At 36.3% G+C, this 19,381-nt stretch overlaps 3 protein-coding genes across 3 annotated transcripts; 2 read left to right on the top strand and 1 right to left on the bottom strand.

The window, feature by feature from the left end:
* Positions 1-139: 139 nt before the first annotated feature.
* Positions 140-5,518, top strand: LOC120339576 (monocarboxylate transporter 3-like). The gene is made up of 4 exons (XM_039407734.2): positions 140-346; positions 2,000-2,143; positions 3,000-3,616; positions 4,280-5,518. The coding sequence occupies exons 1-4, from the start codon at positions 178-180 to the stop codon at positions 4,592-4,594; spliced, it is 1,245 nt and encodes a 414-aa protein (XP_039263668.2). The 5' UTR covers positions 140-177; the 3' UTR covers positions 4,595-5,518.
* A 139-nt stretch (positions 5,519-5,657) lies between these two features.
* Positions 5,658-7,047, bottom strand: LOC120339577 (sulfotransferase 1B1-like). Its single transcript, XM_039407735.2, has one exon. The coding sequence runs from the start codon at positions 6,939-6,941 to the stop codon at positions 5,979-5,981; it is 963 nt and encodes a 320-aa protein (XP_039263669.2). The 5' UTR covers positions 6,942-7,047; the 3' UTR covers positions 5,658-5,978.
* Positions 7,048-10,373: 3,326 nt separating this feature from the next.
* On the top strand, positions 10,374-18,703 carry LOC120339662 (monocarboxylate transporter 4-like). Its single transcript, XM_039407829.2, has 4 exons — positions 10,374-10,550; positions 16,181-16,324; positions 16,985-17,601; positions 18,197-18,703. The coding sequence occupies exons 1-4, from the start codon at positions 10,382-10,384 to the stop codon at positions 18,479-18,481; spliced, it is 1,215 nt and encodes a 404-aa protein (XP_039263763.2). The 5' UTR covers positions 10,374-10,381; the 3' UTR covers positions 18,482-18,703.
* Positions 18,704-19,381: the final 678 nt, after the last annotated feature.

Raw genomic sequence — 19,381 nt, 5'->3', positions numbered from 1 at the left:
TCAAATTCTGTTTACATTTCCATGTCACTGCGTCAACAAGTGTGAGTCGATAACCAAGCGAAAAACAATTTTAACCCTGTCTTGTCGATGTACAAAGTCTGAACATATATAATATTAATTGGGACATCGATTACTTATTTGTCCTGCATCACCGGGTGGTGTGTTCGGTTTAAGGTGATGAGTGTAATCTTAACGGTTGGGGCCGCATTTTGCGTGAATGCGCTATCGGTTGGTCCTATGAAGTCGCTAGGTGTATTCTTTATTCAATATGAAAGAGAGTTGGGTGCAAGTGCTGGGCAGGCATCACTCGTGACTTCGTTGCTTTATGGAGCATTCTTTCTCAGTGGTAAGTGGAATCAAGTATATTATGTTGTGTGTGTCGCACAACCGTATTCAGCTCAGGGGCGCACTTTTAGTAGTATCTCATGACCGCGCAAAAGGCTCATTTCGTTGTTGTTTTTATTGTCGTGCTAATTGATAACAGTACATGATTTTGAATCCACTGAGAAAGGTATAGAACAGTGTTTCCCGACCCGAGTCCGCGGTCTCAAGTGAGTCCGCGGAGCGTTCGAATGAGTCCACAACGAGCCAGAAATTCACTGCGGACGGCAGACGTTTTTGCGAAATTTAACTATCAGCCAAGTTAGGATTTATGTTAGAATTTACATAAAACATAAAAAGCAAGTTTATTCACATACCCAGTCTGAACAAAATACCAATATATCATAAAGTGATTGACATTTTATGACAACGAGATATGGTATCTTGGAGGAGCTCATCGAAAGCGATCCATCAAATTCTGTTTACACTTCCATGTCACTGCGTCAACAAGTGTGAGTCGATTACCAAGCGAAAAACAATTTTAACCCTGTCTTGTCGATGTACAAAGTCTGAACATATATAATATTAATTGGGACATCGATTACTTATTTGTCCTGCAGCACCGGGTGGTGTGTTCGGTTTAAGGTGATGAGTGTAATCTTAACGGTTGGGCTCCACATTTAGACATTGGTACAAACAGTACTGGAGCGCAGTAATTGTTGTACGAACAGCTCAGATTTGTCGAATTCTCAAAAATACGAATCAAAACAAAATATAATCGGGCACTTTACCACGCACAGATTGTTATGATATTTTCTGTGTAGCATTGCTTTTATTTCGCCAACACAACCGCAGGTTACAATGATCACAATTTAATTAATAATAATAAAGCAAGGCGATGAAGATGTTTTTTCGATTAGCCAATATATTTCAAATATATTTTTAATGAGTACTAAATCAAGTTGTACTTTCTGGAAATTTATAGCAGATAGTAGGATTTTTCTAACGGTGATCACGAACTCGCAAGTTCGCAATAAATATGTTTCAAAACTAAATTTAATCGAGCAATATATTCTCACATTATTATGTTCGCAGATTGCCGTGGCATTTTGAGGAAATAATGCTTTCATCTTGACGTAAGTCGACGCAACCGCGACTCACCACGAACACAATTAAATTAATATATAAAGCCATTTTAAATTTTGGTTGTTGTCATGAATTGAATATTGTGCGACAGAAATGCAATTATATTCTAAAAAAGTCGGCTCTTTTAACGAACCCGTAATTGCAACGAATTTTGAGTACGATTACAATAAACTCACTTTGAGTCCGCAAAGGTTTTCGCCGATGAGAAAATAGTCCGCGACCAGAAAAGGTTGGGAAACGCTGGTATAGAACCTTAGCATGGCCCCTTGTGTGCACATAATTATAAATCAATGACTGAGAAGTTCAATAATAGTTATGAAGCTATAGACACGTGCACAATATCTTTCCGAGAATACTCTGAACAAACATGAGTAGAAATTTATAATGCCGTTCTACGTATACTTATCGACCATTTTAACAACCTTACTTTAGAGTGGAATAACTCTTTTATTTAGTTGAGTTACAGCTATTTTATCGCCTTCCAAGTTTTTTTACTATGATCATACCAGGCCTGTTATTGTTTGTTTTTAAGGGCCCTTTGCAACCATTTTGGCAAATCGGTTTGGATTCAGACAAACAATAATACTCGGTACACTTTTGGCATCCGCTGGTTCCATAGGGTGTTCATTCTCTCAGCACATTGCAGTCGTACATGCAACCATTGGAATTATGACAGGTATTTCTTATATATATACTCTCTCCCTTATATGTCATTTATTCGCGTATATATGTAATAATATAGTTTCTAGGTCAACTATGTAATGTGATATCCGGAGTTTACATTGGCCAGTATTACATTCATTCCAGTCGCCGTCGATTGCACAAACACGTTATTGTATTATATCAGGCGATATTTTGCTAAATTACAATTGGGGCTAGCTGCTGACGCTGTTACGGCGAAAATGACGGGCGATATGTTTTTCTGGAGATAGATTGATAGAAGTTTATTCATCATCCAGTCATTAGCCAACAAATCAAACAAAAAACGGCGATCCCGGAATATGTGCACCAAAATGGCGCACAACCTGAATCCTTACCTGGTACACATACTATGTTCATGTTGTGCTCCATCTTGGTGCACATACTTCTGGAGGTCCCAAAAACACAAGTAATAGCACTCAATAAGTAAAAGAAAACAATCGAGTAACAACGGAATTAGGAGGTCGGAAGGACCATACGGCCACTAAATCAAAACAACTCTCCTGGCATGAAAAAGGTTGACGGTTTACCTGTTATATTATACCAATTATAAATCATGTTAATTCGTTGTAACTAATAAACATGTAACAAGAGTAATGTGACACATACTACTTCTTACTTCTGATGTCCCGAAGTTCGGTATTAATAACTAAAATTACCCATTTTGACATTAAATTTTTCACTATATCATGTTTAGAACGCAATTCGAAAAGATGGCATTTTATCCGTTTGCATCTAAATTAGGATTAGAGTGAGCGTTAAATTGATCTGGCCTCAGGGTACATTTCACATCTTTGTTTATTTTGTTAAAATATACGTTTACCTTTTTACAGGTGTTGGATTTGGTCTTGTCAATGTACCGACTATAGCTCTAATCGGTATACGTTACAAAGAGAAGCGATCATTCTTTAATAACATTGTGACAATGGGGAGTGCTTTAACCGCAATACCTCTATCGCCTTTAGTTCAACTGTGGATCGACGTCTATGGTTGGAGAGGAGCTTTTCTTTTAATCGGCGGTGTTATTTTGAATGTAATACCAAGTTGCCTACTCATGATATCCACGAAAATGAACAAACAAATTGCACCTGCAAAACGAAGGCTGATCGACTTGAGTCTACTCAAATCTATAACTTTCCCTGCATATGCCGTGGCTGCCGGTTGTGACATGGCGGCAATGGTTGCAATCACTGTGTATTTAGTTCGATTCGCTCAGGATCGAGATGTTGGTAACTACATTGCAGCGTCTTTATCTTCAGTAATATCAATTGTGGATTTGACTTTGCGACCTATTTCTGGCTATATAACCACGTTGACGAATATAGGTCCTATACCGATACGAAGGACATACTACTTCTGTGGCGTAGCTTGCATACAAGCCCTTGTTGTGATTATATTTCCATTTACTCAAAGCATTTACGCTATTGTAGCTGTTACAGTCGCATATGCCGTGAGTATATTTTCATATTTTTTGTTATTGCTTACAGCTGTTTAGGTTTCCTCAGCCTTGGTATTGGTTGCACTAAATGTCATTCCCAAATCGGATTCACAAAATAGCTGATTGTGCAGCCGAGGGCTGACAAGTAGCTTGAGGGCTCTTCTGAAACTTATACTTTTTAACTTAAGTCCCCGCATTTACGATTCGAAATTGGATCGAAAAACAACGGTTCTAGACTCAAGAGCAGACATGGGCAAAGCACGGCCCGCGGGCCAAATCCGGTTCATTGGGTAATTCAATTTGGCCCGCCTGATGCTGCCACAACCAAACTGAAATCAAATTTTGATGTTTTAGCTGAAATAACTCAAGAAATTTGTTGACGATTGCGATTAAATTTAGTTTTGGCCAAGACTTATTGTTTTCCACCTTTGCTTCGTAGTACTGAAAATGGTGTTCATAAAATGTAACTTTTCACGTCACACTTTCATGGCCCGCCAGTCTAAGTACACAAAATTTTTGGCCTTTTGTTTAAAAAACGTGCCTACCTCTGCTCTAGCTAGAGTGTCCTGTTAATTATGCTACTAATTGCCGGCCGGATTTACAATAACTGGCAATGGTTTTCTATATGTGCTCGAGTTTAGCATAACTAAAACACTTTCACGCCTTACATTACAGATATGCATTGGATTGCGAGGCGCCCTTTCGATTACTATTCTCTCAGATTTATTCGGAACAGACAAACTCGTTAGTTCGTTGGGACTCAGAGCGTTCGCAGTGGGAACTTTTTCAGCTGCCACCCCTCCACTGATTGGACGCATTGTGGATTCAACTGGGTCATATGATGCGCCGTTTTACGCAAGTGCGATGATGTCTGTCATATCAGCTATTTTGGTATCTATGGTACAGATAATCATACTGAGGCGGGAGAAGGAAGCCGCTCGAAAGACGAAATCCATTAATGTGGATGAAACTGCAGAATACAAACTGTGAATACAAACGTTTTCCAAAAATCAGGAAACGACATTGAAAAGGTTGCTACTCCATAAAATAAAAATGTTTGTAGTACAGCGATTTAAATACCACCCTCATACGACAAAGAGGGCCATTGACGCCCAATAATGATGAAAATATGTAATTGTATTCTGTGAAAACATAAAATTTATTCTGTTCATGTTAATATCCAAATGTGTTCATAGAGTTGGCTCAATGGTGTAGAATTCACCAAGAGAAAAAAAACATATCGGATGATAGGCTTTAGTGATGGTAGTCGCATAATTATATTATATAAAATGTAAGGCAATCTCAACTCGGTTTCCAATATATTTTTCAATTTGAATGTATTTTTGGAAAATTATACTACATTTGTAATTATTGGAAGATAGAGTTTTCATAAATTGAAATATGCCACTCTTGTTGATGTTTTTTGATGATGGGTAATATATATTGTTATTATTTTTCAAACGCAGATTTGATTTGTGTCTATGATGAATGCATAGCGTTCAATAAATTCGAAGACTTAATGAGACTCCAGACGTATATATATACAAAATTACTCAACTTTAAAACTGCCTCGGCAATCCGAAAATTGAGACTTGACTTCGGACTGAAAAATAATTTTGGGCGATTCATTGAGGACAGTTTCCATGTTGACGTTGAATTTAATATGTTATTCACACTTGTGTTGCATAAATTAAAAACACAATAGCTTATATTAGCAAACACCCAAGTTAAATTATTGCCCGATTATTTCTACTTTAGTTCTCAAAATTGCGTTAGTTAATCGTTAGACAGTGAACTTTCACGTCTTATTCCTCGGCGCGTCTTTTGACTATGCGAACCGCTGTTAAAATCCACTAAAACTGACTTTTAGCCGCAGGGCCGGAGTTTCGAGATTATACTGGGGCCGAACGAAAAGTTTGGTATACCCGAGCAATAGGACTTGCATCCAACTCCGGAGAAGATAAACTAATTGTATATAATTTATATTATTCATACCGCTGACTGAACCGATCGACCGCTGGTCGGTTTCATTTTGTTGGCAACTGGCAGTCGGTAAACAGTACAAGAGTTTAATCATGAACTGTAAGCAAGTTGTCAAAAGTCAAAAAAACTAGTGGAAGTAAGATTGCTCGGGGTTTGATATAGATCACAACGGCCATCTTAATTTATATCATACGACTAAACTTTTCAATATATATATTAACTTTGCTTTGCCACATTTTCTATGCTACAAACCGGTTTTTTATTTGATTTGTATTTAATAAAAATCAGACTCAATTACGCAAACATAATTAATACGATAGATCAAGACATTAAATTGTGCTACGATAGGCAGAGAGTTGCAGTATTTCTGATATGAATATTAAAATTCAACCTATATCTCGTACTGGAATTGGATGTCAACATTTTCAAGTGCAATTTTAATATGCTCATCCATTTTTTCTGACTGGGCAACAGAAAAATAATTTTTCCAGTCTCCAACACCACCCTTTCGGAAAAATTTGATCTTTTCCAAATCACTGCCGGTCGCAGCATCTTGCATTACTTTAAACGAGCAACGTTTTTCAATTTCAGATATTTCAGCATCTGTTCTTTGCAGGCCGAGAAATTCAGCAATATCACGAACAATGACTTTAAAGTCTTTTTTCAGTTCTTCATATGCAATGAATTTTATAAAATTTTCATCTTTATATTGCATCCAACTTTTGATATGGTATGGATACCATTGTCCAGCAGGAACACCAGTCCATTGCTCGCCCTGCAACATTTGCTCAAGGTATTTATTGAAGTCATCAGTCTTCAGATTACTCAGTTCTGGGGCACAGGGAATATTTTGACTAAAATTAAAAAACGACACCAACGCGTCTTTTGGATTTCGGTAAACATAGATAACTTTAGCATCGCTTGATTTAATTTTCTCAACATTGATGAGCTCCGAAGGTAGATGTGTAAAATATATTCTAGAGCACGGTAAAGCATCCGCAATGGCGAACTTTGCCTCGGGTGGGCCGCTTTCTATTGCAACCTGAGCACCTAGTATACCCTTGCCTCTTGCATTCATAATCTCCAAGTAGTTTGGATCTCGGATAAACAAAAGTTGTTTCACAATCGCGCAGGTCCATGTTGTTCCACACTTGGGATAACTTGCTACGAAAACATCTCCTTTACGTGGTGTCCAATGTTCATAAGCATATTTTGCGGCATCCATATTGAAATTTGGTATTCCTCTAACATTTTTCCATACTTGAGGTTTAGGCTGGAAGGTTTTTTGAAATTCTTCGACTTCCTTTCCCTTCCTTTTAATATCATCCGGAAGGGAGCGTATAAACTCTTCCATTTTTATTATTTTTAAACAGAATAATCTGCTACAAAAATAAATCAAACGAATCTAATCAGTGCTTTGTGTATCGTCAAAAGAACTAACACGCTTCATAACTGTTTGATAAAGAGAAATACAGTTTATTATACACAAAGTGGACCTATGGGTTGCTAATTTCTTGTTGCTGATTTGTTCTGGAAAAAATCGCTTTTTATTGCATTTATAATTAATTTTAAATTTTCTGACCAATAGATATCTATTACTTTTTCAAATACCGTCAGAGTTGTACAGAACTCGATATTCTACCCATTTGGGATAGTGTATAGAATTATGGAATATGGGCATGAGATAAATAAATAATTTGACAATTGCAATATCATTGTGTTCTAAATTTAAAATATCGAATTCCTTAGTGATTTCCCAATTATTTTTGATTAATTAGTAACCTTTTTGAACAACTGAAACTGCTTATTTTGAGAGTATTTTTGCGAGTTAGAACGTAAAAACAGTTTTAAACATTCAAAATCATCATTTAGTACAAAAAAAAAGTACTCCCGAAGTATGTGAACCAAGATGGCGGACACCGGAACGTAGTATGTGTACCAGGTTAGGTTTAGGTCATAATTTCATGTGCAAATACTGCGGGAGTCACTTGGTTAGTCCCCGAACTCGTAATATAACTAAAATAAGGAAAATTGGAATGAAATTATGACCTCACTCTATCCCGTTACTAAGGCTGCTTTGATTACTGCAACTAACTAACCTGACTGACTAAACACAGAAACATGAATATTTCTGAAAACAAGAAGTCTGCTGAGATATCTTATTTATACCCCAATGCTTGTACAAAAAAGATTTTCCTATTTTTGGGCCTCAAAAATTAGTTACCTGTATAAATTTCTAAATCAACCGCAGAAAGTCAAAGTTTGTATCTACACTTATGTATTCAGTCTTGCCTAGACTTTTCATAAATTGTATTGTACGAACGGCAAATACTGATTCTGCCACGATTAAATATCCATACGCATTCATTATGCAGATTTAGTACTAGGACAAATAAACGTAGATTGGCAACACACAGTGCTATAACACTTCCAACGCGCTTCAGGCTTTCCAGTCAAAGAGAAGCTTCGGTCTAATGATTTCTATGTGAGTCAGTAGGCTGACTTCTAAACGCCTAATAGTCGATCTATTCACGCGCATTGTAAACAATGACTGCGCGTTTTTGGAGAAGTTGTAACGACTGCATATTGATTGATGTGGATTTTTATACTTCAACTTTTGCCTGCAACGACGTTTACTGCATGCCAATAAGGTTTATGGCGTAATATTCCCGCCTTCAAACACAGACACAGTGCTGCGTATTTGTTGACGTCTGGCGAGGATATTTCCAATGAATGTCGCAATTATGTTAACCCGTTAAGTATAGCCTGAATAGTACTGGGAATTGAGACGCGCATGCAGAGACTCGAGTACAATTATTATTTCTCAAAACCACAACCGAAAAATACAATGCGCAATGTATGTTTTAATATATTTGGGAATTGATGTCTTAATTGATTCGATATGTTTTCACTGTGATTGATTATATTGTAATTATGTCAATTTTAGAACAAACTTCAGTAGGCTTAATGAACTTAATTAAAGCCCATATATATGAAGTCGTTTGATATTGTTTTGTATTATTATTTCTCTTCAAATCTATATGCGAATAATTGATAAAATAACAATGTTCCAGAAATATTAAGCTCCCCCGTTTTAAAATTCAGGCAAGTTAAAAAAAATTGTTTGTCTGTGACACTTTTATGTGCCGAGTTTTGCTTTTTCGAATGTACTCTCGAAAGTACTTTATCTATTCACACTGCCATGTGACAGCTCTAGCCATAAACTTTCCGCGTAATACAATTTATTTTTCGATGTTTTACAAAGCCATGTATTTTGAGTAATAGGATAAGATCAGGGCGGCGTGCGGCGACCTATTAAACTGGTAGGACTTCCGGAAGTATGCGCACAAGCTGAACTCGGGGTAACTGGTAATTTCTTAAAGTTATCTTGTAATACTGAATCGTAGTTTTATTGCGTGAGTATTTGTACTCGTTTGGAAATGCAGCATCAATGGTCAAGCGACAACCAACAAACATTCTGGACGGCTCTGCCAATTTTATGGTAATATCTTTACTTTTTACCAAGTTTTCTATCTTTGGCGCCCTTCTTTTACAGCTATCTTACGAAAATAAGACTTAAACTGAATTTTAAAAATGATTCCAATATAAGAACTCCCCTTAAATACGACTTAATCAATAACGCGAATTTTTTTTTACCTAATCGATAGCAAGAAATCTCTCTTACACGTTTTAAAATGATTGATAATCTATCTTTTGCGGTTATTTTCAATAAAAACGTAATATCTATATATTTTGTATATAACATTCTCAAGTGCAATTTTAATATGCTCATCCATTTTTTCTGACTGGGCAACAGAAAAATAATTTTTCCAGTCTCCATCAATCAATAACGCGAATTTTTTTTTACCTAATCGATAGCAAGAAATCTCTCTTACACGTTTTAAAATGATTGATAATCTATCTTTTGCGGTTATTTTCAATAAAAACGTAATATCTATATATTTTGTATATTAGAAAATCTTGTATTCTCTACTTTGTAATTTTGTTTTTGATAAATGAAAATGTAAGACTTAATTTCGGGAAAGCACGGTAGTTGAAGACGTTTCAACTCAGAATACATTCGAGCTTCTCTTCACCCAAAAATGACATCTAATCACATTTACTAAATTTACGTCTGATTGCAAACAAATCAACTGCATTATCCAAGCCCTCTTTCAGCTTATCAAGTTATTTTCATGGCACATGAGGATTTCCACGCCTACGGTTTGCCTTAGCTTATTCCGCGGATCGACACAAGTCCCGAGGCATAAAGTTTGTGCATTACTCTTTCACAGCGATCAGCAGTTTTTCACCTTACTAAAAATACATCCAAGTTGTAGATTGAGCCAAAACAGAATTTCGGGGTGAGGAAAGACGCGATAACCAGAACTGTACCACCATCGTTATTGAACAGCAAGACCTTTGGAGAAGTCTATTATTAAATTCATAATAAATATGATTTGTTTAACATTTCTTCCGATATTATTTGCAGCGCGTCCGCAAATCGAGGATATTGTCCAAATCACAAATATGTCCTGGGTATTATGACCAATCTTGCCCCGACCACCATACAATCGCAAGAAAAAAAAACGAGTTGTATTCAGAAAAGCGAATAAATACAATCCTATCGGCAACAATTTTAAGCTACTGAGCCAATATAGACATTCGCGACAGCACTTCTTACCAAATAGCAAACAAAAATTCAGTTGCCGGGATTATACACCCAATTCCCGTGTATTTCGTATTGGCACTCGACTTGGTTGGCTGGTTCAGTTGTACCCATGCAAGGTAGTTATGAGTGCTATTTTGACCGTCGGCTGTGCATTTAGCCTAAGTGCGTTGACAGTTGGTCCAATGAAGTCGCTTGGTATATTCTTTGTTCAATATGAAAAAGAGTTGGGTGCAACAGCAGGACAGGCATCTCTTGTGAATTCGTTGGCGTTTGGGGCATATTTTCTTGGTGGTAAGTCAGAATTTTATTAAAGTAGTAGGATATGCCGGAATGCAATCGTTATAATATATATATGCATATATTAGTTTTTCTCATGCAAACTACGAGCAACTATAACTGATCATTGTTAGCGCATAATGCAGTGTATGGTGCGTTCCAGGTTGATTTAGTATTTTCTAGAATCAGATTTTGTGTGTAAATAAATAAGAAAAGTACAAACCCTCCTATGGTCGCTTCCTGTAGAAACCATGACTGTTTTAGTATTGGTGGTGTCCAAGTACGTGTCCGGAAAATTCGCCGCATTGGAAAAGAGCAATTTGCTGTAAAACAAGTATTTGTGATTAAAACAGTTATGTTTATAGAGTTAGGCAACCTTCGGTTGCTCGCGGGCCAAAATTAAGAGTTAATTCATTGGCGGGCCGCACATATTTTAGAAAATTGGAAACCGAACGGATAATACGTTTTATAATAAAAATTAAGCAGTGATACATCTCTCGAATAGAATTTAGATTTTTTGCTCATTGCATCTCATAATATTCTATTTGAATATTTTTGGTGCCATTGAACCCTTTGCACAACTTTTCTGCATTTTGTTGCCATTTGTCTGATTATAATTAAATTATAGGCCCATTAAACGAATAATTGCAAATTTTATACTTGTTAGATTATAATGTAATTTAGTCTACACGTGTCCCATAATAAATTCTGTTACCTAAAGAATATACCGGTAATCATCAAAACAGCTGTTTTGTTACTATAATTCAATGAGGCGTCGCGGGCCGGATTATATCACTCCGTAGGCCGTAGGTTGCCGACCGCTAGGTTAGGGTATGCTCTTAAATAACGAATCTTTTTTGAATAAGGCGATTTTTGCTATGCGGCGAATTCTCTAAGAATCGTCCAAGTATGCAATAGCTAACTTTTTGTATTCAGAATTAGCAATGAAAAAAACAAGTTTATAAAGTAAAGCTTGAGCAACCAACAATCTTGAAAAATCCACAACATGTTCAATCAATCATAATATTGCTCGGGAACAAATTTGCCAATTCGACTACTTTAGTGTTGCCATGTAATTGCTGTAGCAGTGAAGCGTTGAATTTGACGTTGAGTCGATTCACTACCGTCTGTTGCGTCTAGTATCGCCCAAAGCTCACTTTGTGTTATTCTCTATGTCTATGACAGTCTATCTATACTCTATATCTGGGGTGGACAACCTGTTTTCGACCGCGATCGACTAATCGGTAATGAGGTCATACACGAAATCGAATGAGTACTGGATATGCAGATCGACAACATGTTCAATCAATCATATTGCTCGGGAAAAATTTACAATTTTAACTACTGTAGCGTTGCCATATAATTGCAGAAGAAGTGAAGTGCTTATTTGTCGTTGAGATTGAGACGATATACTATCTTCTGTTGCGGCTATTACGCCCAAAACTCATGGGCGTAACTCATACTTAGTCTATACAACAGGGGTGTCAAACTCGCGGGCCGCATGAACAGAGTTTTTTTTTTATCTAAATGTAATACATTTTTCAAACCTTTTAAAGTAAAATTGGTTATCACACAGGAAACGACAATTTACTGAAAGTAATTTTGAAAAATTAAAATTTTTTTGTTTTCCTTTTGACCCAATTCTGGATACACCTCAAACTAGCAAAAGAATATGTGAAATAAAAAAAACTTCAGGGATTAAATGAAACGCAAAGTACATGAAGAAGAGGGTATTTCGAAAAAAAACGGGAGTTACAATATTTCTCAAAATTCTAAAGCAAATCTCGTTGTTTAATTTGTCATATTTCCATCATTATAATGAAAGAATACAATATAAGTAGACCTTATCAGAATAAGCTCAGCAGTCAGTATGACAAATTTAAAGATTTACTTCAAACAGAAATGTTTTATGTGTTCGTATATTATCATATGTGTTTGTATATTATCATGATTATACAACTACCTAGTTACTAAAAATCAATATCAAGCCCTATGTCACGTAATGGTAGGAAATGTCCCAAATGTGGCGAGAAATGTCGAGTTCGAGAAGTCAGTCATTTGTTTGTTTACTGATCTATACATGAAACGATAAATGTAATATTTTTGCATTATTGAAATTTATCAAACATTTTCAACGATCCAAATTAACCGATGATCATGTGACCTCGTTTATTAGAGTTGGTACTGTAAAATCATTTCAACCTGATATTAGTAGGCTGATGGCACAAAAGAGATGCCAAACGTTAGGACATATGTACAACATTGGGTTAATTCTGTAGTATTTTTGGTCTGTATATATATTTAGATTAAGTCATTTTTAGTGTATGTGTTATTCTTTCCTTATCAAAACTTTGTTCAGAAATGTTTTGGATAGTTGTACATAAAAATATTTATATGATTTTTTGTAATAAATACAATAAATTGCAATAATAGTGAAATGCGAGCAATTAATATGCAAATGGCATTCGGAATTTATAAAAATAACAAAGCTTTATTTGACTGTTTATTTAACCTCACAATATGTGTTACAAACTACACTTATCTAAAAATATGCTTCAAGTATACATTATCGAAATATATCAAAAACTGTTTGCGGCCCTTTGCACAATTCCCAAAATGCAATACGGCCCTCGAAACCCCATGTGTTTGATACCCCTGGTCTATACTCTTATATAATATATCATTGTGGCATGTACTTAGTCTCATGCTAAGCAATACCAGTATCTTTAGACGCATCTCCAATTACTTTTAACGTAAATGAAAGGAATGTGAATACAATCTTCGTGATACGATATAAAATTGTGCCCTCTTCGCCAATCGAATTCGTTATGTATGAATGCTGTTGCATGTTTTCCTAACTTTGCCGAAAAAACGCTTGCGGACGTGCTTTCATTGGCCCTGAACTGGCAGTATAGTATACCTGTTAACTGTTAAATAGTGTACAAGTCTCATTGCTAGGGCTGGGAATGGTTAACCGGTTAACCGATTTCATATGGTTAACGGTTATGATTTATTTTAACCGTTAACTGACATCAATGGTACCAATCATCTTTATACCGTACAATTTCGTCAAATATGATTACGTCATCGCAAATTTATCTTTCGCGGCGTTTGATTCAAAAAAATATTACTAACTGTGTGGGTAAGGAATCAATAAATGTGAAAAATAATGGAAGCACCAAGGTTGCTGATAATGAAAATTTACAATGACGAATCCGAATCAGTCGGTCGATTTCGAAATATATTGTTCACGATTTCATTGCAAAATCGGATATTCAATGTCATACAATGGGTGTGCAGTTGATGCCGTTTTTCTTTATTATATATATCTCGAAGTAGAATTTGCACATCGAACACTCAAAATTTGTCACATAAATGACGTTTAACAACGGAATCGGGTTTTCTAAAATATTTCCACATGCCCGAACCACGCTGCCTATTTTCTGCGGCATAGGCATCATGAAACTATCTCGATTCGTGAATAATTTTGAGCGATACCGGGATAGGAACACGTGAAATTGCTTTATAACCATTGTGACGTAACAAGCTGAAATTATAATTATTACGTCAAACGTCACGCGGCGGTTAACCGGTTAATTTTACCCGGTTAACGGTCAAAGTGTTTTCCCTAAAATTTTCAGCCCTACTCATTGCATGTCCTGACCAGGGTTGGTCGTCCCTGTGAAAGTAGTATCTGATCCATAATTTGTATTTTCATTGTGAGTTTTATTGCACAGCACATACTGTCACAATATACCTCGTAATTTCTCCATACGTCACATATCCGAAAAAATATATTTCCAGCCTATCGCGCGAGTAGAAATCGCACATTTCTGTTGCTGGGTTTATAAATTTATCTGTGTTGCCACGACAATCATTTTGAGTTGGTCGCTTCAACAGGCGGTTGTGTAAGCAAGTCGTCATCATGAGTGCGATTCTCACCATAAGCGCTGGGTTTTGCATTTACGCATTAACTATCGGACCTATGAGATCACTTGGTGTATTCCTTGTTCATTATGAACAGGAGTTGGATGCAACTACTAGCCAGGCATCACTTGTGACTTCGTTAGCTGTGGGGTCGGGTTTTCTTGTCGGTGAGTCTGAAGTTTAATTTTATAGTTAGATATATAATGAACAGTGAGTGACACAAAGTTGGAACATTGACAATAAATTGCGTAATAACCAGGGATCTTCGTTTACATTTCATACCAGACTTCCGTCGTCGTGTCTCCTCTGGCCTTTATAGATGTTTTTGTCATGGTCATCTCTAAAACTGATTCCCGAAATTGATGTGGCCTCTAATACCAATATTCTAAAATGTTAATTTGTGAAATATAGTCAATAATAATCCATCAAAATGTCGATAAATCAGATATGTTTGCGCCATTTTGACAAAGATTTCGTATCAAATTATCGTTATCCCGGGACAGGCATGGCGAACCATTTTAGTGAATAGGTCAACATTTTATTATATTTGAAAATAAGAATGTATATAAATGAACAATGTATGCACCAACTTGCTGTGAGATACTTGCTGTTGCATCTTTCCCGTGTTTTTCCCGTTGGTTGGAATTTTGTTGTTCGGATTCGCATGCATATTAACTACCGAAAAACGTTTATTATGATACAGCAAATCTTTCGACGATTTTGAAGGAAAAGTTTCCAAGGGAATTCCACATTTAGGGAGGGAATCATACTTTTTCGATCGGCTTTCAACCGCATTAAAGTGACTCTTTTATTATGTATTTTATTATGTTATGTAACAAATTTTGTTTTCCAAGCTGCATTTTGTTTGGGGAGGGGGAGCATAAACTAGTTTTCTTATTCCCCCAAAAAGACATTCCGCGCCCTCTTCTGGTTAATTGATGCACCTGCGAATGGGAACAGCAGTAACGAGACATGATGCGTGGAATGGAGCGTTGTAACTGCCTTCTGCCAATATCTGTGTAACCGATATATCATAGTTAGAGTAGTAGTCACCCATTATTAAAATGAACTACAGTCGGTTTTGTTATGACCTTTTTAGTACTAGTGTGTTATTTGCAACAATTCGTGACTTGGCGGGCCACTGAAGGGGTAACGTCACACGATTAAATAGACGTGACATTTTCGGACAAACATACTGAAATTCATAACTTAAAAATTGTTATCATCCAATTTCATTAATGTTTGGAGGGTCGAATTAGGGTAAGTACGAAGGAAATACCATTCATACTCACTAAACAAACTCTTGCACATACAGCCTTGATGATATTATTTTTGTTAGTGAGTATGAAATATGAATGATTACTTATCGGTTCTCGCAAATTTGTTGGTTCGCATTGACGTCATTCAATTACAGCTGTAAATGAAAACTTTTTGATATTACATATAGATGTCGACAGTATATTATTTGAGCCTTGGAAAATAAACATCATATTTTTGGCATTCCAGTACGCTCAATGCCGTAATTTAATTAAAACATATATTCAATTTTTTAAAGCCCCGACCCGACTGCGGGATAAGCCGAACTACGTGGTTGTGACAAATATTGACAAATCGAATATTTGATTTAAATGCTTCAACCAAGTTCAATAACTTTTCAAATAATAAAAAAAGTGTCTTGACAAAATATAAATCAAATTTTTTATTTATATATATTTTAGGTCCTTTCGCATCTATTTTGACCAATCGTTTGGGATTTAGACAAACCATAATACTCGGTACAATTTTGGCTTCTGTGGGCTTCATAGGATGTTCGTTCTCCCAGCATATTTCAGTGGTTCATGGTACCGTCGGTATTATGACAGGTATGATAGTTGGGCGCTCCCGCAGTATGCGAACCAAGATGGCGGACACCTAAACATAGTATGTGTACCAGGTTAGGGTTAGGCCATAATTTATTCCTTATTCTTATTTTAGTTCTATTACGAGTTTGAGGACCAGCCTAGTGACTGTAGTATTTGTACCTGAAATAACTCTAACCTGGTACACATACGACGTTCCGGTGTCCGCCATATTGACACAGCAATACCAAAGTATCCTACGTTTTAAATGTTTCAGAAATGTACTTATTGGATTCCTTTTTATTGTGGATCAGGGGCCATCTTTCAATCTGGGCTGTAAAGCTTGATTTACTTTTGATATTATTGTTATGTCCATGTTTGGGTTTGAAAAGCTGTACAGATTTTGAAAATGCTATTTTTTCCCCTTCAAATGTGATATAAGCTCATTTGGTTTTTACTCCAGCGAAATGATCACGCTGGAATATTATTTATAAATACTTCCACAGAGATTCAGCATAAGGGTCAAGGGTCAAAAACATAAATAACAAGTTTAGGTATAAGTTTATTCCGACTCCATAACCAGCATAATGGGCGATAAAGCAATTGATAGAAACAAAATAAATAAAACGGATGATAGAATCGGGATAGAAAATATTCTATGTCAGACTTTTATACTTTTTTCAGGTGTTGGATTTGGATTCGTTGGCGTTCCAACGGTAGCTTTGATAGGAATGCGTTTCAAAGAAAAACAATCATTATACATTAACATTGTGACAATGGGGAGTGCTCTATCAGCAATACCTTTATCGCCTCTTTTGCAACTGTGGATTGACATCTACGGCTGGAGAGGGGCTTATCTCTTGCTTGGTGGAGTCGTGTTGAACGCCATACCAAGTTGTCTTTTAATGGTGTCTTCAAAAATTAACAAGAAAATGACAAATGCTAATAGAAAACTAATCGATTTGGATCTGATGAGATCATATACTTTCCCTGTCTATGCAATTGCATCGGGTTGCGATATGGCAGCCATGGTGGCTATTGGTGTGTATTTAGTTCGATTTGCGCAATATAAAGAAGTGGACAACTATATCGCTGCATCTTTACCATCAATTGTTGCGGTTGTGGACTTGATACTGCGACCGATTTCCGGCTACGTAACCACTTTGACACACATCGGACCAATTCCAATAAGGCGAACATATTATTTTGTGGGTGTGGCATGTATCCAGGCTGTCGCTGTTTTCATATTTCCATTTACTCAAAGTGTCTATGCCATAATTGCAGTTACTGTAACATACGCCGTAAGTACTTTTATGTTTTATTTAATTAACTTGCTTGTGACGTCATTGTTACAGGGCCCCTCAATTAGCATGTGGTATCTCATCGTCTGAATCCGGCTCTGATTCGAACCTGCAGGTTGCCGGCGAGCGGACGGGCCCCCGATCCAGCTGCTTTTAGATTGTAGTAGGCCCGTGAGTTAGCTATATTGCATGTTTTTTCCCCTTGTTTACTCAAAGCTTCTCCCTGAAATATCGGATAAGCATTCCTGTTAAAATCTTATAAAATTTGTGTAGGTGGCATTACTTGGTATTAATTAAAGCTGAGTGGAAGTCGAAGTAAATTTTTTTTATTATTTTTTAAAATATTATTCCGGCAGCGTGTGCAGCTGCCAGAACGCAACATTTTGGCGTAGTTTCACGGCGATGTAAGGGGTAATTCAGTAAAAAATACAGAAAAAATTTGATTTAACATAAGTTCTTGTTTTAAAACAGGCGGTTTTTAGAACTGATAAGAAACAAAACCCTATTCGTAAGGCCATTCTTACTTGTAAAATACCTTAATTTATAGCACAAAATGATTGGAATGAATAAAATATTATAAATTTTATTTTTCCAGACTTGCGTCGGATCGCGGGGCGCCCTTGCTGTTACAATACTTTCTGATTTATTTGGAACAGAAAAACTCGTAAGTTCATTAGGTCTACGAGCTGTAGTAGTCGGAATCTTTATAATTGCAACTCCCCCGTTAATTGGAATCATTGTGGACTTGACTGGATCATACGATATTCCATTTTACGCTAGTTCGATGTTGTCACTCATTTCAGCATTTCTTGTTGCTTTTTTACAAATCATAACGCCTAATGAGAAACAAAATGGAATCCACTCAAAGGCAAAGTACTAAAGAAGACATTAAAAGTGTGGTCACCGAAACAACATCATCTACGTGACGTTAACATGCCCATATTAGACAGCTATTTCGCGCTAGGAACGTATGATAGAACTGTAGTAGCATTATTTCGTTTACTCTGTCGATTTATGTTATAGTTGGCATATATTTGCAACTTAACAGTAGTTCTGAATCAAATTGGTCTAACTACTTAACGACCGACATTATTTTCGTGTGGTTTTTTCGCGCCCAAATAATGGCACTTGATAAAAGTGGTATATATATATGCTTTCTATGTATTCTATTTTATTGCATATTCTATTTCGTATTTCTTGTCTTCACTCACTGCAAATTTTTTTACAGTTTTATTAGATATGCAAAATATAAACCGCAAACATGTTAAAACACATGTGCTGGTTAAGAACATGGAATTTGGTTAGACAATGACAAATCGAAAGAACAACACCACTCTAGTTGCTCCCTCAAGGAGTGTGAGATCGGTATGTTAGATGTTAGGTTCCAGTTAGGAGCAAACCCCAACTGACAGGTTTCAGTCCTTCAAAGGCAAACAAGCGCACAAAGACTGTGATGTCAATTATTAGTATATATACAGTATTGTAAAGTTACGCAATCGAATTGATCCAAATAACAGATACCGAAATACACTTAAACCCGTAACGCAAATATATATATGTGCTGACACCAAATTTCCCACTAACTAAAAACGATAAAACAAAGGCGATCGACACTTGAGCATGGGTGGTAATATGCATCAACTTTTTTGCATAAAACGTTGCATGAAAATATGGAGGAAAATAAAATCCGGTTTTGTTTCAGGCAAATAACACGCACTATTAACTGTACTCCCGTAGTGTGTGTACCAGGTTATGGTTAGGCTATAATTTTATACCGATT

The sequence above is a fragment of the Styela clava genome, chromosome 9, assembly GCF_964204865.1.
Source record: "Styela clava chromosome 9, kaStyClav1.hap1.2, whole genome shotgun sequence".
In the NCBI taxonomy this organism is placed as follows: domain Eukaryota; kingdom Metazoa; phylum Chordata; class Ascidiacea; order Stolidobranchia; family Styelidae; genus Styela; species Styela clava.
This window is presented reverse-complemented; position numbering and strand designations above follow the sequence as displayed.

Bases quoted from the DNA above. Each gene is read 5' to 3' on its own strand.
- LOC120339576 (XM_039407734.2), top strand. From the start codon at position 178: ATGAGTGTAATCTTAACGGTTGGGGCCGCATTTTGCGTGAATGCGCTA. The intron at 347-1,999 runs GTAAGTGGAATC...TTTGTTTTTAAG, and splicing joins TGGAGCATTCTTTCTCAGTG to GGCCCTTTGCAACCATTTTG. The intron at 3,617-4,279 runs GTGAGTATATTT...CTTACATTACAG, and splicing joins CTGTTACAGTCGCATATGCC to ATATGCATTGGATTGCGAGG.
- LOC120339662 (XM_039407829.2), top strand. From the start codon at position 10,382: ATGAGTGCTATTTTGACCGTCGGCTGTGCATTTAGCCTAAGTGCGTTG. The intron at 10,551-16,180 runs GTAAGTCAGAAT...TATATATTTTAG, and splicing joins TGGGGCATATTTTCTTGGTG to GTCCTTTCGCATCTATTTTG. The intron at 16,325-16,984 runs GTATGATAGTTG...TACTTTTTTCAG, and splicing joins TACCGTCGGTATTATGACAG to GTGTTGGATTTGGATTCGTT.
- LOC120339577 (XM_039407735.2), bottom strand. From the start codon at position 6,941: ATGGAAGAGTTTATACGCTCCCTTCCGGATGATATTAAAAGGAAGGGA.